General features: G+C 40.4%; 1 protein-coding gene across 3 annotated transcripts; it reads left to right on the forward strand.

The window, feature by feature from the left end:
• Nucleotides 1–304: 304 nt before the first annotated feature.
• Nucleotides 305–22,122, forward strand: fgd5b (FYVE, RhoGEF and PH domain containing 5b). 3 transcript variants are annotated; one of them, XM_078248415.1, is made up of 21 exons: nucleotides 305–513; nucleotides 1,270–3,802; nucleotides 8,457–8,610; nucleotides 9,143–9,201; nucleotides 9,315–9,345; nucleotides 9,946–10,097; nucleotides 10,205–10,361; nucleotides 13,477–13,567; nucleotides 13,678–13,728; nucleotides 14,135–14,193; nucleotides 15,492–15,563; nucleotides 15,777–15,845; nucleotides 17,129–17,212; nucleotides 17,465–17,544; nucleotides 17,697–17,793; nucleotides 17,930–18,067; nucleotides 18,221–18,323; nucleotides 18,758–18,894; nucleotides 19,031–19,156; nucleotides 19,331–19,485; nucleotides 20,008–22,122. In XM_078248415.1, the coding sequence occupies exons 1-21, from the start codon at nucleotides 504–506 to the stop codon at nucleotides 20,042–20,044; spliced, it is 4,395 nt and encodes a 1,464-aa protein (XP_078104541.1). In that variant the 5' UTR covers nucleotides 305–503; the 3' UTR covers nucleotides 20,045–22,122. The 3 variants fall into 3 exon arrangements, with proteins under 3 accessions (XP_078104541.1, XP_078104543.1, XP_078104542.1); XM_078248417.1 differs by having other exon boundaries at nucleotides 19,031–19,129; XM_078248416.1 differs by having other exon boundaries at nucleotides 13,480–13,567.
• Nucleotides 22,123–23,027: the final 905 nt, after the last annotated feature.

Genomic DNA, 23,027 nt, shown 5'->3' on the forward strand with positions numbered 1-23,027 from the left:
CAGTCTAGTGTGTGATCAAGTTCTTATTGACAGATTGTATTATAAATGTAATGTCTGAAATATGTATGTATACAGATCTTTTACTCACTTTTGCCACCGTCAAGACATCCACATTACATCCACATTACCATTTACCCTTTGCTGTATTATTACAATAATCAGCCTTTCATCAGACATTAGGCTGATATTGACATTTTCAACACTTGACCGGACCTGCTGTTGCTGTAACAGGGATCCTGGTCTGTGCTGAGCGGATCGAGCTTTTTTTTTTTTTTTTCTTCTTCTCCATTTGGTTTCCAGTCGCGTCCCGCGCGCTGTAGGACTCACACACGATCAGCTGAGCTGCGTTTTTTCTCTCAGTGGAAGATTAGACAGAGCTGTTCAGTCAGACTCACTCACTCTCTGTTTGCACAGTTCAGATGAGTTTTTTTCACGGTATTTAGCATTTTGTGTACCGAAGCTGCTTTCGTGGACGAGATGTTGGAGATGGTCGCTTCGCAAAAATGAACACAGGTGAGATTCATTTGAAAGGACAAGGGTGGTTTTGAACCAAATATATTTCACTCGACATTTTGTATATTTTGAGCATGTGCGTATTAAGCATTAAGCTGGACATAGAGTTTTAGTTGTTATCATATCTTATTATATTTGACTTTTTTGTAGGCTACATTCCTGTAAATAGATGGTGAGTCTAATTTGACTTATTAGAACATTTCGGTCCTTCTCTGAAAGTTAGCATATGTCGTGGGAGTTAAATATATAAAATATATATGAATTACAGGTGTTGCTTTTTTTGGTCACTGTAGCATATATAAAGTATTTTCTCAAAGCGTAAAGGCAGCCTGAGATGGGTTCTCACTTAAATCACAGGAAGTGAGTCAGGGAAATCCCTTACTTTTTTTTATTCATTCTCATAGGCTGTAAAAGCAAAGATTACTCATTTAAGTCCCTTATTATGTCTTTTTATAACCATTTTTTTGTTTAGGTAGCTCCTACTGGAAAGTATGAGGAAAGCTTCCAGCTGACCTACATTTAATAGGTTGCCAGATTAGTTCTTTTTTAAATATTGTGATTTTTGTGTAAAATAAAAAGGTCAAACTGCGACCACATGACATCTAAATGTGACTATTACACAAACACTAATACAATTTTATCGTGTGAAGTTAGAATCTTTAAGCAGTTTTAGGTCACAGGGACACAATACAAATGACCTGTAAGCTATTTTAAAGTTTGTAATCTTACAGTTTCCTTTTCCTGTTGTTCTTTCAGACTGCACCAAGCCTTCTGTTGCTCCAAAGCCGAGGTTTGTTTGTCACGCCAGCCTGATGCTTCCCTCCTCTCTCATGTCTGCAGCCAGGGGTCCCAAACCTTCAATCGCCCCAAAACCTAAAGTCACACCAGAGCTTAATGGCAACCAGGGAGGATGTATCAATGGCAGCTTACTAAATTCAGATGGTGAGGTCGATGAAGAGCATGAGGCAGAGAACGGTCTAAAGAAAGATAGACAATTTAATGCCTACATCCTCAAATCTACACAAAAAGATGTTCAGGGGACAGAGGATGAAGAGGTGACGGAGGAAGAAAAGGAAGAAGAAGAAGAAGACATGATTCAGAAGATGGACGATGACTGGAGGTTAACTGACAGTGCTCTAACAGAGGAGGTGGACTCCCTGGAAACACTTTGGGTCAGTGATGCTGGGCTCACAGCTGACTCCGAGGATGTGGTGGAGATGGTTGACACGGACGTGACGGTAGACATGGACGCCGAAGGTTGTGACGCCGGTGAGGCCCTGGCCGACACAGATGGCCTCTCAGTGGGAGACATTTCTGTTAATAGCATTGATGAGGAGGCAGGCTGCTATTCTGCTGAAAATCGAGATATTAGGCAGAGGCAGGAAAAGCTCCAGATCAAGGAGGATGAAACAGGTGACTCTACGGCAGATGATTTAACTGAGTCCCTCACAGACGAACCTGGTCTCTTCAGCAATGAAAACATGAAGGACACTGATCAGAAACAAAATTTTCTAACAGATGGGGAGGAGAAAGAAGAGGAATCTGCTCCTGATTGTGGCATCACTTGTAACATCCTGAAGTTCGTGAACGTGAAGGAAAAGGGCGAAAACCTACAGAACATTAGTTTTTATGACTTTATCCCCGAAGACCAGAAACAGATTGAGAGACATATTGCCGTAGTGGATGATCCAGCTCATGAGCCTTATTACGTCTCTTCAGAGGACATTATTAACAGAGAGATGATGCCAAGAAATAACACAGCTCATGGACAACCACAGAGTCCACTTTTGTCTCTAAACATCAGTGGAGTATCAGCTGGGAAATATGAGAAAACAGCAGAAAATGGACAAACGGAGTGTGTGTCCTCTGAGGATTACGTGGAGGTTGGCAATGGTCTTGAGTACAGCAGCTACAACAGTTATGAAAACAAGGTAAGAACCTATCAGAAAAGAACTGAAGAACCCAAAGCTCAGACAGCGGAGGCCTTGCTCGATCATGTGGACTGCCAGCCGAGGTTCAGGCTGGTATCCATCTCAGTGCCGACGGACACAGACACCTCGCTGACATCTTCTCTCTCGGAATGCCAGCTGCTTTCCCCGAGTGACTCAGATGTCTTTGAGGAAGACCTGGATGGTCACATAGTGCCGTTTCTGGATGACACTACTGACACGGAGCAGGACATCAGTGATGAGCATGTCTACGACGAGCCAGGGCACAGCTCTGAGGGTGAAAATGTTTTTCCTTTTCATAAGAGGACAACAGAGATGCGCTCAAGCTCACAGTCACATCGCATTAATAATAACGTGGCTGAGATAGGAGTGCAGTTCATTCAGAGGCCCTACATGAGTGGATTTGGACAACCTGCACTGAGCAGCAGCCCAATGTTGAGCTCAATGCGGCACAAGAGCTATGGCAAACCCCACTATTTGTCCTTGTACCCCCGTTCCCTCTCCATGGAGGGACATGACATGCCTCTGGGTGTCTACAGCTACATGGATGGATCCCCAAGACAGGGAGGTGCCATTTGTTCATCTGGAAGCTTCTCACGGTGCTCACCTTTATTGTCCAGTGGCCTGTCCACTCCGACATCTGTAGTGGATATCCCACCTCCGTTTGAGCTGGCCTACATTACCAAGAGGCCCATCACAAAGAGTTCCCCTTCGCTTCTCATCGAAGGAGATTCGTCAGAGAAAAACAGGAAAAAGAAATCCTCCATTAAGCGTTTCCTGATGCTTAAATTTAGGCGGAAAACAGAGAGCAAGCCTGTGGTGGATGTCAACCCGTCCTTGTTTAAGTCCTCAGCAGAGTCCAACCACCACACGCCCAGCAGACTGCTGGATCTAGATAGACGCAGTATCAGTAGCTCTCCACAGCTCAATTCACACTCTGTTAGTAAACCTCATTTTTCATCCGAGCCGCCCTCCACCTTCTTGCTCTACCAGGAAAGCAAAAGAAAAGGGAGCTCTGTGGCCTTTCTCAATCGCAGCGTTGTCCGGGTAGAGTCCTTTGAGGACCGCTCCCGTGTGCCTTTCACACCTCTGCCGCTGACCAAGCCTCGCTCCATCTCTTTCCCCAACGCAGATACCTCAGAATATGAGAATGTACCTGCCATCAGCTCAGATTATGAGAATCTTCAGGTCCCACAGCGGAGGCCCATCCGACAGGCGCCATTCACAGACTACTTTGACCGTCCCAGTCGAGCACTGTCCCCTGCCAATGACACCGACGGTTACGTGGACATGAGCAGCCTCCCTGGGTTCAAGGGTAAAACTGAACAGGAAACGGAAAGGTATGCAAACAAGAGTCTACAGCCGCATGGCTGCTCTGTGAGGTTGTACTTGTGCTAAATGCTAACGTGCTCACAATGACATTGCTAACTTGGTGATGTTTAGCTGTTTTAATGTTTACCATAAATACATCTTAGTTTAGTGTGTTAGCATGCTAACATTTGCAGGTATGTGGTCATAAACCAAAGGAGTGGATACATTGAAATTTTGATCTGATGATGGTGCTAAAGAAAAAGTCTAATTATCACCAAAGTTATTGGGATTCATCGTCTGGGGCACCTGAACATCTGTACAAAATTTCATGGCAATCCATCCAAAAGTAGTGATGGGCCAACCGCCCGGCTGGCGTTGCCATCCATAGAACCATGATTAATCCAGCTGGATAATATTAGTGATCCTTGCCATCTTTTACACCGAGCACAAGCTTTTTTATTACCGCTCAGCCACTGTGTGGGTTTAACAGTGCCCCTGGGGAGGATGATTTATAACTTCATGTTGAGTCCCCTGACCCTGCGATCACAGCAGACGTGGAAGTGATCAGTGGCAGGGAGGACAGTGCAGTAGCTTCCCTCATGGTGTGCAGGGAGATGTACTAACCTCAGCTGTGATGTGTCTGTGTGTTGTTGGGGCATGTTGGGTGATAGAGAAGGAAACGCTGGAGGTGGGGGTGGTCTCTTCAGATCTTAGTAAAAACAGGTGGGTGTCATCCATAAATCATCTTTTTGGGTGTAAAAACAGGCCCCTGTATTGATGCTGTAAGTAAAGCCTCTCGCCTCCCTGCTGCGGCGTTATTTGTTAGTATGATCACCCATGCTGTGCTGACATTACCCCAACCCCCCTGCATTCCTGTTGGCTGTGCCCATATCATACAGATCGCTCAGGATGATTAATAGTCAGAGCATTTTGGAGTCATTGCTCTTCTCTAGCCAGTCAGGAACAACATACTCAGAGATAAAATCTCAGCCTGTTGTTCTGTAGTCAGCAGTTGTTCACTGCAGTGCTTCCCGCTCATCCTGTTTACCATTGTAGTTTTGTGTGCAAGAAAAACTCCACAACAAAGGCTCTAAAATGCTGGAAGGACAGACATTTAGTTTGATATTAAAACTAGGGCTGTCAAAATAACGCGTTCATTTCGATTAATTAATCTGAGAACAAATAACGCGTTAAAAAAAATAACGCAGATTAATCCATTCCATATTGACGTTTGACCTGTAGCCATTCTAGCCACCATTGGACTGTAAAATGAAGGAGGGAGACGAGAATGTTCTGCCTGGATTATTAATTGGAACATTTACTTGTAAAAATCTTCTTCCTGCCAACCCTGGCTACCGAAATCTGGTGCCACTGATATGTCTGCGCTTCTCTCTGATGCTCTGAAACACAAACACCGCTGCTAGTTAACACTATACTCGACAGCAGCTAACGTTAGCCTACCGCTAGCTAGTAGCTGGATTAAACACGGTTAAAATGCTGACAGCTAACGCTAAACGGTGTAAAGTTTGACTGTGTTTTACTGTAGAGGATTCAACACCGGTATGTAACAATCTGCAGCTGCCGTCGGAAAAACAACACATTTCAATGAAACTGGTAAACTACAGCCTCGTGGTGCATTTGAAGTTATTGTAAATGTCCTTTTCCTATCTGATGGTTCAACAGCAATTTACTACTGAAATTAGTTATTGTTATTTTTATACATTATTATTAAATCATTTCATTTTGACCATATGGCCTTAGCAATAAACAAGCCGTTCTTTAATGCCACCAACAGTACCCTTTTTTTTTTTTCTTTTTTTACTTTCTTAAAAAGTATCGGTTCAGGCACCGTTAATTATGTATGCGATTAATTTCGATTAATTAATCTGAGTATGTAATTAATTAGATTACATTTTTTAATCGATTGACAGCCCTAATTAAAACTAAATGAAAGTAATAAATAAGTTAATACAACGTCTTTATTCTATCCTCTCTTTTTTAGGTTTTAAAAGTGTTTTAACATGTGATTTGTTTTTTATTTGTACACATTAATTTAAATCTTATACTATTCCACTATTGGAAAAGTGTATGATTGTTTTCATTTAGCTTATTTAGTGTAAAATGACACATAAGTGATACTACAATACAGTGTACACATGTTCTTTTGAATATGGATAGGTAAATATGAGCCTGTGTAGACTTACTGGGTTCACAATGAGCAATTGAAGTTTTGACTGTGGTTGTGCCTTGAAAGCATTAAATTAGACAATAGGAGTGTGTGTTTACTATTACTTAAGGTATTGTCTTAAATTCAGATTACTGTGTTTGTGAATAAAGCTGACACAATCAAACGATTAATTGATTAGTTGATCTTCAACAATTATGATAAGTGTAACTTGTTTTTGGTTCCAATCATGCATCGTTTCCTTGTTTTGTTTTCTGTGTTTTACATCAAATTAAGCAATTTGAGTTTGTAATTTTGGGCTTAAGGAAATTCACTGTTTTCAAACATTTTATAGAGCAAATAATGAATTAATTAATCAAGAAAATAATGGAAAGATAAATCAATCAGCCATTAGTTGTGGCCCTAACTGTGGTCTCACTGCCAGGTCCCCTCTGCTGAATTATTAATGTCTGCTAAAAATAATTTAGTTATAACATTCGGATAAGACAAAAGTTACTGTATGTAAATTAGGTGCCATCGTGAAGAATGTTCTGCTTATCCTACTCTCTAAGTTATCTTGCACCTAATTCCTCCTGGGTGCCATATTTTGCCATTATTGTATTGCACACTTTGTTTGAAGTCCATACCATGCAACCATGGTCTTGAGTAAATCAAATCTGAATATACGTAAATCTGAGAAAGATAAATGTTTCCCCATGCTGTTAACGTAAATTAGGGCAGGTAAGACATCAAAGTTCAACACTGGACGCCTCATTTAGCACCCGCTCTATTTTATATAATTGCTTTTCCATCACAAACTAGACAACTGCAAAAGTTGCCTCTGTGTAATAACCTAAGCTGTCTATGCAAATACAAAACAAAGACGATGGTATGATTATCATTTCCCACACTTTGAGCTTCCAGTGAACACAGTGCCTGTAATCACAGTAGAGCAATATCCGGATGGACAGAGTCGGTGGTTGAGGCTGTTAGTTTTGCAGCACCCTGAGGGGGCAATATTAGCAGATCATAGTTTGGAAATTATTTGCCCAATCACAGCTATCGCCAGAACAAATAGTTTTTTGTTTTTTTTTATCTCCTTCTGTAATTTATCTCCATAGATTTCGCCTTGAGCTTTCATACAACATTGCAGGACTATGAGAAGTGACAGAGGCAGTTTCTGTGTGGGTGATATAGAAGTCTAATATAGAAACCGTGCATGTGCACCCTCTGGTATCTCATCCAAAGTTTGATCCAGTGAGCAGTAATGGGCCATGCAGCTCTAATGTGTGTGATGCAGAGATCTGAACTGCTCACATATGCTGTTCATAGTAGCTAATTTGCATCTCAGTGGGGTTAAATCCACCGGTGCTTGCAGAGAAACATGGCAGGAACATTGGCAAAGCGATTGGTCATATAGAGGACTACTACATCACTATTGTAACATAAGGATGTGTTTTTATTTGCATAGCTTACACTCCCCACTGAGCCGCAGCCATTAGCATATTCATTTAGGCTCCCTGCAGAAGAGAATCTTGTAGCATAAAATACCGACATGCGTCCCTGGTTGGGTACAGTTGTCACCGCAGGCCTTTCAGGATCAGTTTATTGGTTTCTTTTGACCGGCAATGTTTTATCTATTCACATTTGCTTCTAATGCTGAATATGTTTATTATAGTGATATTTCAATTTAGACAACCATAACAGACCATAAAGATGGCTTGGATGGTTAAATGAAATTCATCTGATTTATTCTCACATTAATGAAGGTTTGGGGACAGAACACAGTTCATATAAAACTACTGAGCCATACAGTTTACTTGTAGTTCCCAACCTTGGGGTCAGCACCCCACCAAAGGGTCACAAGATGATCAAAGGAAAAGAAAGAACATATATTTCTCTCATACAAAGTTAGTTTTTATCTGACGTTTCCTTTGTCTTGAGAAATACAAGATACAACAGGATATAACTGAGCTTTAGAGTTGCTAATATACAGATTGTGTTACCTTAGGACAGAGCCAGGCTAGCTGTTTCCTCTTTGTGCTAAGCTAGGCTAACAGGCTTCATATTTACTGTACAGACATGAAAGTGGCATCAATCTTCTCATCTAACTCTTTGTAGGAAAGCGGAAAAAAATATATTTCCAAAATGTTACTTGAACATGAAAGAATATTAGAAGAAAAATCACACTGTGGCTTAACCGCTCACCAATCATGTCCACACCAAGGCCATAACTTGTCATTGGAGGGCATGAGTAGACAATCCTTCATTTTAGGGGGTCAAAAGCTTAAAAGGTTAGGAACCATCGGACTAGACCTGTATATACTGTAATGCAGGTATTTGAAGTTTAAGTCAGAGTCAGTGTTGAATTATTCCAAAAGATGCATTTAGTCCTCAGCCTACTGAACTAAACTGAATTGTTTGCTGCTTGACTCTCAGCAATTATAATGTTTACTTACTTTATGAACTTATTGTATGCATGCTATATTTCACCCATAGCACCCCTTCTTTCTCACCAGTGCCTATACAGAAGCCTACAACGTGTGTTCGGTGGCTGTCTCTCCACAGACTGTCTCTGTGGGTGATGTCGGGGGAGAGACGGCGGGTGAAGAAGACCAAGGACGCACCTCTGAGGAGGAAGAGGGAGGTGTAGACAGCATTTATGAGAGACAGGTTAGTTCTGACAAATGTGTGTTAAATTGTGTAGAAGTGGAAATGAATATTCATACAACATGCAGATTATTCCTGTTGTGAACTTTTAAATATCCTGTATGTAATTCTAAAAAAAATTAACTTTATCATTAGTTAATTAATTAATAATGTTTTTAGTTTACTGTTTTCACCAAAGGACTGTTAGCCACTATCTTTTAAAAAGTGATTTAATTAGTTTGTTATGTGTACATTTCCAAATGGTAGGTAGAAATAATGACATATTTGAAGAAGAAAAAAACAGAACAAAATAAAACAAAGTGAACAGTTTTTCACCTTGGGCAATTGTAAAATTTCCCCCACAAGCCAGGATTTTAATGCGGGTTAATGGAGGTTAATGGGCTACTACAAGGCTTTCCTCATTATTTAGAATTTTATTGCCGCTTGGAGACGATGTGGAGAGGGGGGCCAGCTATATTTATTGAATGGTTGCCAAAATGCTTCAGCTCTTCCTAACCCTGGGCTTATTACAAGTAAATAATATGAATGGTTACAGCATGACGGCCGATCCAGAGCCTTTTACATCGCGAAAGAGCTGGTGGATACTGAGAGACTGTAAGTTACATGTAAACTAATTTCCATTATCAAACATTTTTGCTAAGCGGTCAAAACTAATCAGGTTCCCTTCCTTTCCCTGTTTGATTGTGTTTTTATTTCTCTGTCAACAGACATGTGAAAGCCCTCAAGCTCCTCCAGGAAGTAAGTGATGCATCTATATTCTGTTTAGATTTACTATTGCAATATAATTCTCATCTATGTATTTAGATTCTCTATGGGAAGGAATTACAGTAGTTTCTACATAAGGCTACAGTAGGCTGTCTGAGCACTATGTGAATTAACTGATTATTAGTATTAAATGATTGTGTGTGAGTTGATTCATTGAGCACAAATGCTCATTCACATTCACACCTGAAAGCTGCACATTATAAACACAGTCTGATCTTTTGGCCTCTGAGCAGCTCCACTGGAGCAGTTAGGGCTTTTGTGCTTTGCTCAAGGGCACCTCAGCAGTGATAATGAGGGAGGAACAAATGCTTCCTTGTCACTTGCCTTTCCTAGATGTATCCCTCTGGTGTGGGGATTAAGCTTGTGACCCAGACCACCACTGCTTCGATGATGAGATTTCTTGATACAATAACTCATGTACTCCCTGCTGTCAGATATTATCTTTTTACACTATTGCAAAAAAGGAAGGAAAAACAGGGGAGAAATGCAGACTTTAGTGAAATTGTGAGTATAGTGAGATTTTAATAATAAACCATGAAAAGTAACCATTCCTCCACACTTGCTGTGAGCCAGGACTTTCGGGAAGCAGTGGGGGCAGCAGTCGGGGACGAGGGGGAACCTGTGTTAGACGACGAGAGGCTTCGAGATATTCTCAATGAGCTGCCTGATGTTTACACCCTGCACCGCCGAATCCTCACTGAGCTGGAGAATCGAATCCGACACTGGTGAGACACGTACACTGTCCAACACTGTTTTTTACTGACATCGACACATATGTGATAACTAAAAAGGAATTACCTTCCACACTCTCACCTGTTTCTCCATCATTCAGGGAGGAGAGCCAGAGGATTGCAGACATCTACCTGTCCAGAAAAGCAGAGTTTTTGGTTTTCACCACTTATATCGGCCACTATGATCGAAGTATGAGCCTGCTGGAGGACAGCTGCCGATCTTCACCTGCCTTTGCAGCAATTGTTCACCAGTTTGAGGTCAGAATTACAGCGTTTAACTCTAAACACAAAACACGTAATGCAACATATATTGCAATCAATGAAAATCAACATTTAAAACCATACCTTCTCAAAGTTTTACATACCTTGATACAAATAGGTCTCCCTGAGAATAGAAATGCCCTCTGATGTGCTCATGGGAAAGCACATAACTATAATGAGTATCTTTACTTACCACAATCATACTTCCATATGAACGTCCTATTTTATTGATTTTTGTCATATAATTAAATACAATAAAACACAGTTGGGTACATAGAGTGTATTCTGTCTCTCTGGCTCTTCAGCAAGGGAAGTCTGGCCCTGAATGCTTTTCATCCAACTCTACCTCTTTCCACTGTGTCAATTTGGAATTCCAGCCTGCATTTAGCTGAAGACAAATTTGTATTTTTTTAAACATTTTATGTAAAAGGTTGTGGTTACTGCTTAAAAGTGTAAAAAAAAAAAAAAAACAGGACTACTAGTCAAGGTGGTGAAACATTACAGAGGTTTTAGTCTTGCATTGCCAGACCTTCCTCCACAGCCCTGTAAAGGAGGGTCTGGCTAGTCCACACAGCATTCCGGGATGGGAGAAAAACATTCTCTGGTTTATTGGCATTTCTTTTAACCAATCACAATTGTGTTGGGAGGCGCTAAGCCCCGGACACAATGGTGCCTCTGCAAAACAGCCTTGGGAAGGAACTTGTTTTGGTGGAACATGTGTACTTAGTCGTGCAACAGAAAACTCAGATTGGACAGATAGTCTAGCTAGCTGTCTGGATTTACCCTGCAGAGATCTGAGGAGCAGTTAACCATAGTCCTCATAGATTGACCAGAGTTTTGTGGCCTCTGGTTGCCCTATTTGGCAACCATCTGTTAAATATTTGTGTTTTTCTTAACATATAATAACAAATCAAAACTTACAAAACTGGAAATCTTATTTGTATGTCTAAAATCGGGCGGTTAAAATGTTGACAGCTTAATGGTGTAAAGTGTGACTGTATTTCACTATAGAGGATTCCAACAGCGGGATGTACAATAGTCTGCTGCTAAAGCTATGAGCTAAAAGACACAAACTAGCACTTGGTCACTGCTGTTGTCAGAAAAACAAAACAGACTTCCTTTTAACAGCAATTTACAGGTGAAAAAAGTTATTATTGTTAAAAGTTATTATTACATTTTTAATAATCATTTAAATTCCCCCCTTTTTGTGCTGATCCGAAAATGTATCCATGACTCAAAACCGTGATCCGATCCGTGAGTTCTGTTATCCGTTGCACCCCTATTAGAGAGGGATGGGAAATTATATTGCGAGCCATTATCTCATTGTTTCATTATTAAATTGTGTGGTATAGTTATATAAGAAATAAATTGCTCCAAATATAGGCAGTTTAAAACATGGCAATTGTATTGTCAATTTTGGCAAACAATAGCTGATGCCTGGTTGCCAAGCCGGCAACCACTTAAAAAAGGTAGCGTTGAGCCCTGCCAACACAAAGAAAGCAGAAGGTGTGGGACATCTGGCCTAAAAAGAGGGACATCCTGCAGAATTTCCGGCGGCACCTGAACAATCCCGGAAGTGGAACATTGTCGATATAGACTACAGAGGTTTTGATTAAAAATAACCTCATATACAGTATTTGATAATTATCAAGAGCCTTACTTACCCCTTATCAGCAGAGTTCAGTGTGTGTTTGTGCACAATGACAAAGACGAAGTGCCGGTTTTGTGGTAGCAGAGATTGGGATGGGTGGTGGTGGTGTGTGGTGCTGGTCTGTGTGTGCGTGTGCGAAAGAGAAGAGAGCAGTTTTGACTAAAAGCAAAGGATATAAACCCTTTAAAGGTTCAAGCCAAAGGCAGACAGATAAGTGAATAAAGGAAATGATTTAACAGTGTTCTTGCCTGTTAAAAGAAACACCCAAAGGAAAAATATAGGCCGCGTGTTTAGATGTTAAGAACTAATAAGTTTGGTACGAGTCACTCAGAACAACAATTAACCACTGAACGTCTCTTTATAAAGCAGGGGATTGTAAAATTCATGTAGGTTGCATTTCCCAACATATTCAAACAATGCACTTTAGTGAAGAGTTATAATTAGCCTCGATTAAATGAACACACACAAGACAATTGTTTTCAGCCAGAGAAGCTATTAAGTGTATTATTAAGTTTAAAATATGAAAAAGAAAATAGGATATACGATAGTATGACAGTTCAACAAGGAGATTGCAGCATCTGTTCACTATCCACTGTTTAATTTACAATCAAATATTACCAAGCCATCGACAAAGGAGTTTTCAATATTTTCCCTCCATTTTATAGTCCACAGAGGAGAAGACTTGGCAGAAAGTCTTTGCAGAGCTTGGCAGTTTTCACTATCTGATTTAAAAGCACCTATGTTTACAGAGAGAGAGAAAGATATTACTAATTAAAGCTTTAGTGCCTAACTTTTTGATATTAATGAACGTCCGTTACATTCAAGCCATTGCCAAATGACAAAGCTAATTAAGACTATCGGCTCCACAATTATTTCTAAGTATGGCTATGTTCAGAAGATTGTGTCGTCTGGTGACTTTCCTGCACAGAAGCTCGAGTGAAAATAATTACCTCTTCTGAAGCATCCATCATGTTTAATCCTCTGTGTCCTCCTTGGTTACTAGCAACTGCGTGGAGGAGGAGTGGGGGCCGACAAGTTTTGTTGTCATTACTTAAAATTCCTCATGGGGGGCGACAAAAACTACGCACTATAGCTTTAAAAGTGATTATTGAAAAAGAGGGTGTTAATACATAGAGACATGCAGAATTGATGTCTTTTCACACGCACACATACAAACAAACAAACAAACACTTCCTGCGAGGCACCTTGTTGACCAGCAGTCTGTGTTATTGGCCCTTGTTCAAACTTAAAATATGACAGATGGTTCTGCTCAAAGCTCCAGTGTTGTGTTGTATAATATTCTTCTCAGTGCAACTTTTCTTTTTTACACACTCTGTGAGATCCCTTGACCGTTTTAATTAGTCCGACATGTTCATGTGGATTTCTGCAGTAAATATGGCCCCAATTTGCAGCAGTGATACAGTGCAAATGTTGAATTTGTATTTGTTTTATTTGTCTCAGCAGCAGAATCCAGCTGGAGAAAAAGTGTCTCTGAAACATCAGCTCCTGCAGGTCATTGTGCGTGTGGCTCAGTACCGCATGCTCCTCACTGGTGGGTCTTGTGTAAAGGACAAGATTTTTCTGATTAAAAAAATATATTTCACCCATAGTGTTTGCATTCTCGACTCTCAGGGGGCATTCATTGTCACTCACTCCTTACAGATTACCTGAACAACCTCTCCCCCGATTCCAAGGAATATGAAGACACCCAAGGTACTGTAAACAAGCAGCACACTCAGAGTGGACAGAGTTAGAGAGCCTTAGTGGGCTGTGTTTGTGACTGTGTTTACAGGGAATTTATTTGCTTTCATTTGGCATGGAGAGACGGCCATGAGAGAGCCAATTTAGATTTTGTTTGTTTGTAGTGGAAGCAGTGATTTCACCACTCTTCTGTGTGAAGACTGTAAAGTGCAATTCATGAGAAGGCCAGTTTCAGCTACACTATCTCTTATCTCCAATAAGGGAGCCACCCCAGTCCAGACTTGTAGACACATCCAGGCTCTCATTTCAGGTTTTATGTTTGGTGACTTTCTAAGTAGAGAAGATAACAAAGGTACATCTAATCAATTATAAATATTCATTGTTCACTTCTTTACATCTGTCTGTTTTTCTTTTACAGCTGCTGTGGCTGTCATATCTGACATCGCAGATCAAGCAAATGACAGCATAAAACATGGGGTAAGTGTCATGTGGAGGTTTATGTAACTCTTGATCCCAACAAACACGGATTTGCATCCAGAATTACATATCTTATTTTCAACATAAACCTTGGTCAGGGCTGAAAACACAGACATTAAAACACACATCTAAAGAATCTCTTAGCTTAGTACTTCCAACAATATGGTTTGTTTCTATGTCTCTATTTCTGTAAAAGGATGAAAACCGGACCCCTTATAACTTTAAGATCATCCCTGCCCAGTCATTTACCTAAAGTTTAGGTCCTAAACAGTTAATTCAAGAAGGAAAGTTAACTGCTTCATGAGTAAATGAAGCGCCACGTTTCACAGAACAAGTTTGACTATATGTATACAGAGGGAGAAATATGAGAGCATTTTCACTCTAACAAGTTATCAAAGTGATATTACTAAAACCTTTTCTCCTGTTTCTAATGTTAGAATATAAATATAAATCATAATATTTACTTAAGGTTGAATCTGCTTTCAGGAGACTGAGCTCTGGCACACAAAAAGTCAAGACACCTATAAACATTTTTCATTCTTATTGTTTCACACTACTAAGGCATTGAGCAGTGGTTCTCAACCTTTCTATCTCAACAACTATTGGATGGATTGCCATGAAATGTGCTACAGACATTCATGGTCCCCAGAGAATGAATCCTAATGACTTTTGTTACAGTATACCCCATGCGCCACCAGTGGGTAAAAAAAAAAGTTTAGTTATTGAAATATCTCAATATCTACTACATTCTTCTCAAACAACGAATCCTACAGTAAGGATCCCTTGACCTTTCCTTGAGCATCACCACAAAGTTCCCATTTGTGGTTTTGAGTGAAATGTCTCCATAACTATAGATGGATTACCTTAATTTGTTCAGTACTTTGATTTATGACCAAAAACAAATAACATTATTCCCACTGACCACAGCTCTACTTTGTTCGTAGTGCTAACTAGCATGTGCTAGTTAGCATGCTAACACATTCAACTGAGATGATGACTATACATCAGCATGTTAGCATTGTCATTGTGAGCTTGTTAGCATGCTGACGTAGCATTTAGCTCAAAGCCATGCTGTACAGACTTAAATAGAGGCTCTTTTTTATGGCTACAGTAGTTCTAGCTAGAGCCGCATGCCAAATGATCTAAATAATGTGGCTCATTCTGAAAAGAACACGCCTGCCTGATTCAGGTGATAACTATGTCTAAAACAAAGGGAGTCATGAAATTAGCCAAGCAGAAGATAATAGTTTGGGGTTTACCGGAAAATGACTTGTAATGGACTCTCTTTTGTGTCTCAGGAGAACTTGTTGCGTCTGGTCAACATAGAGTACAGTGTTCGTGGCCAGCGGGACCTGCTGCAGCCTGGCAGGGTATGACTCTGATAACAGCATTGTTTCTTTGCCAGCCCACCCTGTCTGCCCTGCACCGCCCTGTGTTGCCCTTTAAACAATCATTCAGCTGGGAATCCCCAGCCGGTCCGGTTTTAAAACAACATTAATTATCGCAGATGCCCTCTGGGTGTCAAGATCAGATGACTTGTGAAGTATTCACTTTGGTCTGGTGTAAATGCTTTTTTTAATCAGGTCTTTGTGAAGGAGGGCACCCTGATGAAGGTCAGCAGGAAGAGTCGACAGCCCCGCCATCTGTTTTTGGTAAACGCTGCTTCCTGTAGTTTTTAAGTTAACAGACACATGTGCCTGTAGTCATACTATGTTAAATTTTATAATCGTTATATTTGCTTCATCATGTAACCACAGTAAGTTAAAATGTAGAGTAATGCATTTTCTGTCTGCTGTGTTTCTATGTCCAGACTGAGCTATAAGAGCAGGGTTTCCTGGCAGGATGTTTCTGAATGCTGACTTCCTGTCCCAGTTTTTTACTGACAGCACAGGGAAGGTCAACACCAGCTCCCTATCCGTGTGCACCTGTGAATTTTTATGCCTTTAATTCTGTCAGTTAAATATTATTGTCAGCACCTTATATAGACGTAGCTTTCAGCTGACTAAGATCATGCTAAAGCAAACAGGGATGTAGAGAGAGGATAGAAGGATCTAATCGATAAAGCCTGAAATGCTATAATCAAGAGAGATTAGAAAATTAAACGCCTTCGCAAATTATCCATAGAGCATCATCATTGCTTTTCCCTCCTGTGGCGTTTTTGAAATTTGTGGTCTGGGCTCGACACTAAAAAAGCTCGTAAATGTATCTTCTGGAGGAATGTTGGGAATCATTGCTGCATAACTTTTATCCTGCCAGTTTATCCACCCAGGCAGTGATCACGTGTTATCAGCTATTATTAATGTGGGAGACAGCATAATAAAAAAGTCTGCAGGAGCTGCCCAGCTCATAAGTATTCAAACACACACTGGACAAATGATACAGACGTTAACAATCCAGTTTGATTTCAACTACTTTGTTTTTATTTACGGAAGTATCTAATTCATGTATAATCATAGAAATTCAAGGTAGGGGTTTTAAATTTATACTGTAGATCCCCCACACAGAGAAACTTACCCCCTTCGGTGTATGAATGTGAAAACAGCCTTCTAGTGTCGATCTTTGCATATTTATTGTTCTGCACAGTGAAGCACAAACATCCACGTGAAGTAACAATAAGCAGGTTTTTATGTGGAATGGACTTATGTATGTTGTGGAGTGGACAATGGTGTAACTGTACCCCATCTTATCAGAAATAAGAGAAATAATATACACTTTGCTGTGAATTTTTACCCATCATGTGAATCAACTGTGAAGTCATAGAAGTCAAGTTTTGTAGTAGAGTGCCATCTGGTGGAGAATTGATGCACATACATGAATGATAAAGTCTGTGCGGACTATTTGGACTATTCTACCTTGTTTTATTTGCTCCTTTCAACGTATCCTCTGTTCTGCAGATTTACTGTAAATTATGAGCTTTATCTCTGTCTGTTTTTAGATGAATGACGTGCTACTGTACACCTACCCTCAGCAGGATGGGAAATACAGACTGAAGAATACTCTGCCACTCACTGGCTTGAAGGTCAGTCTTTCATTAAGTCGCCGAAATCTATTTGATTTTTAACCATGTTTTCCCTTTAGAATCCCATAGGAGTTGATGTGCAATAAAAGCTGGAAGTTCACATGTAAAAACTACAACCATGAAAGTATTAAAAAATGTACATATATGTATTTTTAATTAAATGATTTTATAAAAAAATATGCTGTTCCTAAACTTTCAGACGGGAAAGTTTTACTTTCTGGTCTTTGATTTATGATGTTACTGATTTCCCAGGTCAATAAACCCATCATGGAAGATGTCCAAAATGCACTGAGGATTGAAGGAACAGACATCTCCATCACTTTGTCTGCAAGGTGGGTCACTGTACGGTGTCCTGCTTGAATAATGGCTAATATCTAATAATGGCAATGATGAAAAGATGAAAACTAACTAGTAAAAATAGTGTATTTAGTATTTTTTTTTAATTTATTTAATAATGTTGTGATTTTGTGTGTATTATTTGCAGTTCCTTCATTGAAAGAGAGGACTGGTTTTACACTCTAAGCCGCACTGTGACTGAACATGCCAGGGGATCTGTAGCATTCAACAGCTGCTCAGGAGAGGTGAGCAAATTTTAATGAGATTTTCCTCAGTCATGCTTATCCTCAACCAACCCGAATGAGATTAATGTTATAAGTCATTGTCATTAATCTCCACAGTGTTTTAGTATGTTTTTCTGATTCTGTGTGTTTGTTCCAGGCCAGAGATCGTCTGCGGCTGACTCTAGGAGAGAAAGCCCCTACACTTGTTCCAGTCTCACAAGTGATGATGTGCATGAACTGCACCTCAGATTTCAGCCTCACTCTCCGTAGACACCACTGCCATGGCTGCGGAAGAGTGAGTCACACACAAATAAAACACGGTGCTCTATAGTACTTTAATATATGTTAGGGGATGCAACAACTTGTGTCTTTGACCAGAGCGTTGAGTGTGCTGAATGTGTGTGTGCTTTTTAATGTGCCTGCCCTAAATGTATGTTGTTTGACACAGATTGTTTGTCGGAGCTGCTCCAGGAACAGATATCCACTGAAATACATGAAAGACCGCATGGCCAAAGTGTGTGATCACTGTTACAACGAGCTAAAGAAGAGAGGTGGGGAATACATTTTTAGGATTCATCAATCACTTTAATAGACAGTCTGCCTATCAGCCCATACATTTAATATTGCCATTCTTCTGCCCTACTTACAAACTGGACTGAATTCAGTGTGAGATTACACTCCAGTTTGTGTGCTATACGTGTAATATACAGAAAACTGCAAAGCTGAAGCTAAGGTTCAATTGTAAAATAAATCTTTCCCTTTATTGTCCTGTGGATCTTTCAAAGAAAAGTCAGCACATTGGTTCTTATTGTTACTCATGCATATCCTCACTATGATTCGACATATACTGTATATAGCCGCTGCTGCAGTATTGTTCAGGCACCAAGGTTGCCCAATTAACCTGGCATGTTACTTAGTTTGTCTGTGTATGTGTCATAGTCTCATCCTTGTCCTGTGGTTAAAAATAAATTGTATTTTTCTGCAGGGGCAGATGTGTCTGCGCAGTCAGGTAAGAGTAGCCCTCGTCCAAACCGCTCCAGTCGTCCTCTCTCTGCTGTGTTCCAAAACATTCATCCTCCCAACATCTGGAGACATCGGAAAGGCACTGCTTCGTTCACCCAGGTACACCTGCGACATGAGAGGGCCATGTTCACTGCACAGTGCAGAATACTGAATAGTTGATGCAAATGACAGCTATGCCATGTTTTGTTAGTAATATTGGTAGTTATCAGTTCCCTCCTGCTCCTGTTTTGTGCAGGTGACAGTGTCAGAGGAGGGCTCCATTAGTGGCACTCTACAGCGCAGCAAGAAGAGCAAGAGGAACTGGAAGAGACTATGGTTCCTTCTAAGAGACAAGGTGCTTTACACCTACCGAGTCCAAGAGGTGAGGGGAAACATGCACTCCCCTTTAACCTGAACAGCACATATTCACACTTCGACATACTTGACACTGTGAGAGGTCGATAGCCATCATAACTAAAAGTGCTGAAATGCCTACAGTTACGTCACTGTATCTTACAATCCATTTCTGTTCCCTTAATTCATTTTCTGTCTGCAGGAGAAAGTAGCATCTGAGAGTTTACCTCTGCTGGGCTTCACAGTGAAGCTACCTGACAAGCAGCTGGGAGAGGAGGAATCCAGCATCTTCCAGCTTTACCACAAAAACACTTTGTATTATTCCTTTAAAGCTGAGGACAACTACACAGCCCAGAGGTGAGAAGCATACGTCCTTGATAGCTAATTTCAAAATGTTTAGAGATTGACAATTTAGATAGATATTAGTCTGATGAATCGCAGAGTTCTTACTGATAAATTGCAATCAGGTAAAAAAATTAAAATAAAAAAAAAAAACTAAGAAAAACAGTCAAGTTTTTTACTTTCCCATTACTCAGTGGGTCCCAAAGGGTTTTTATGGGCCCAAGATTGGATAGTTTTCCTTGACCCACAGACGACCAAGTAGTCCTTGACTTGACTGGTCTCAAGTAGAAACATAAGCAACACCAAACAGCATGTGGAGTTTACGAAAACAGAAAAGTTAGTAAAACTTACTCCTTTGGGACAAAATAAAATCATTTTTCAAATTCAGGAGCAAACTATAAAATTAGCTCAGTTAATAATTGAGCTATATGTCATGCTGACAGGCACAGAATTGGTAGTGTTTAGGCAAAGCAGACTAAATCTACTCTCTACTTTTTTTCTGTTTTTCTCCTAATGTAAAATCCTCTCCTCATACAGGTGGGTAAATGCCATGGAGGAAGCCACAGTTTTATAGGATCAGCTACTCTGGGTGTTGCCTAGAATAGAAGTTTTTTTTTTTTTCACATATATATGTGTCTGCAAGTTGTAACTTGTATAGCTGGACTGAATAAAAGAAGACATGGTGTTCTTTGAAAGCGGACACAATTACCTACTTTCGCAACCTCCAGTGTCCCCTGCCCGCTGTTACAGCAGGTGTGATGCTGAGAGCCACGAGAGGCGTTGGCCCAGATACCTGCCAGTGTGGAGCATTACATTGATGTGACCTGAATTTCCTGCAGCAGCTCCAAAGCATGGGGAACATTAGCCGCTTTCCGACCAAGTAGTTACAGGAACGTAGTTGTAGGAAAAGTCCACTTCTAAACAGATCTACTAACTACTCTCCTCCAAAACCGTTTTTTCCAATTGCATTCGTACTGGCCAAGTGGCCATCGGGACTGGTAGGAGGGGTAAGGGAGTGATGCCAGCACGGCAACGGAACGCAACGGTCCTTATAGCGTTACAATCAGAAAACAAATACAGCAAAAAAAAGTATGAACTAAATACTAAATCTAATGTATATATCATATTTGTCATAATTTAAACAAGCCTCCCGAAGAGAAACGAGTATCTCTCTCTCCCCCGCCTCTGCCTGCTGCGCTGTGGACGTGTGTGTGTGTGTGTGTGTGTGTGTGTGTGTGTGTGTGTGTGTGTGTGTGTGTGTGTGTGTGTGTGTGTGTGTGTGTGTGTGTGTGTGACGGCCGGCCAGCCGCAGGACACGCTTGTAGAGTTTAACTCCGAAAAGACAGTTAACCACAGGTCCCCGTTAATCTTATGATGGACATGTGTTGTGATATTTAAACAAACGAACCGTCAACGGCGAAATAAAAGCCTCTTATTTAAGAGACCGGTCTGAGAGACCTCCAGCTTACAGCGAGGTCTCTGAGCCAGTCCTGGCCGAGCGACGAGCTAGTGGCCGGGGCAGGCGCCTGCCGGCTGTCGCCTCACTTCATGGAGCTTCTCAACTCTGAAAACTTTGAAGCAAATTGTCAATTCAGCATCAATTTTTGCAAGACTGCCTATCTTCGAAATCTAAACAGTTCATTTCTCGCCTAAAACGTTGTCAGAAGTGAAATTAGTGATGAATAAGATGGTGAAAATTGTTAAAATTGTACTGTCTGTACCGAAAACCTGACCTTTGTTGACCTAGGTTCGTATACTGAAAAGAGAACAGAGAAAAGACCCTGGCCTGAAGTAGGAGCTGAAAGAGTTAAAGGAACTGCGGCCAGAGGGACTTAAAAATCCCCAAATTGGTCCAGTCGGAACACGAGAAAAAAAGGGTTCTAGGAATTTAATGTTCTAGGAACTGCAAAAATCCGTCCGGTCAGAAAGCGGCTATTATAGATTTTTGGAAAAGAAAGATATTCTATGATTTTAACTTCTTTTTTTTAATATTTCAAATATTTCAAAAACAACAAAGAAAAAACTGAACAAACATACACTTTAACCATATTGTCATTGTACTGTCGTTTCCAGAGAGGCTAAACAACACATTTCAACCTCCTTTAAAAATGCCCAAATCTGGAATGGCCTGATCTTCAGTGAAAAATGAATTAGTTATGCCTTAATTTCAACATGTGTTCTTCCACTGGATTAAATACATCTCTTTGACTAATACTTTGAAGTACAGGCTGTATCAAAGAATGAGTAATTTTATATGTATACATGTCTGTAGCTTTTCCGTGCACTGTGTTGTTGGAGATAGCCCTGTCAGTGAATAAACAGTTTCTATGCTTTTGAACATTCATCATAGAGGCCAAAAGCTTCAGCTATTGTACTTAACTTTTTTTTGTAATTTACTTTACATACTTTTTTAAGTGTTGCCAATTACGTCCTTATTGTTATAAATATCTAAAATAAGTGTAATGTAAATTCTTATTTGTATAAAGACTCCACATCCAGTTGTGCACAGTTTGTTGCCCTGGACTGAACCGTAAATCACTGATTTCACTGATCTAGAATCGGTGTCTTGGACTTTGTACTGTACTTGATGATTTATTAAGTTTGAATTTCTAACACTATCATTTTAAAATCAAGTAAAGGAGGCTTTAACAATGAAAATAGTCTGTGTCTGTTTTTTCTCTTAATCCTCCATATGTCCTCTAGATGGCAGGTGGACTAAACATTACAACAGGCTGGCTTTGACTTCCTGTCACTGTGCTGATGCTGATTGCTGATGTAGCTCAGTACATATATTGAAAATGAAAACATTAGCTGCCATGCTGCTGAACTTTTTGCCCCTATATAAGTCTGCACTGACATGTAGTCCATGTGTGGCCTGATCTGATGAAACACCAGGCTGGCGATTGTTTCAGATCACATTTTGAGCTGCTCAGGACAACATGGGGACTGAGTGATGCACAGACCAGTCTGGCCAAAGAAAGGCCAGGCCTGCTCTGCTTTGTGTCTCCCCCCGAGGCTTCCTGACCCAGAATCATATTAGGCGGAAAGTTTTGCTTTCTGGGGCTCCTGAAAAGTTGCAGGCACCTCGTCCTATATAGAAGACAGCTCATTCATCACTCTGCTCTCCCTCACTAGCCCCAATTCTGTTTTCTCCCTCTTCTGTCACTTCACTCTTTTATTAAATTTTAGTTGTGTTTTATTTCCTTTGTTTGTATACAAATTCCTTTTAAAAAAAAGTATTTTTCATCCCTCCCTTCCTGCACCTGTTCCTCCCTGAATCCATCTGCAGGAATAACCTCTCTTAATTGGCTGTGGTGCAATGCTGAGTTGATGTTATCTTTATACAACACTAATATGGGGTAGTTGCCAAGATTCAAGAACAAATCAATTAAAATACCCAGTTTACCTGAATACAGAAGTCCTGAATACAGAAGTGTTATTTGTCAGCTTATGTAAAAAAAGAGCTTTCATGTTTGTATTTTTACCATACTTCTGCATATGATTTTTCTGGTCACAGCAAAGCAGCAAGAAACAGGAAATTGTTGACTTGAGCTGGT

The sequence above is a fragment of the Sander vitreus genome, chromosome 4 (genome assembly GCF_031162955.1).
Source record: "Sander vitreus isolate 19-12246 chromosome 4, sanVit1, whole genome shotgun sequence".
Lineage (NCBI taxonomy): Eukaryota > Metazoa > Chordata > Actinopteri > Perciformes > Percidae > Sander > Sander vitreus.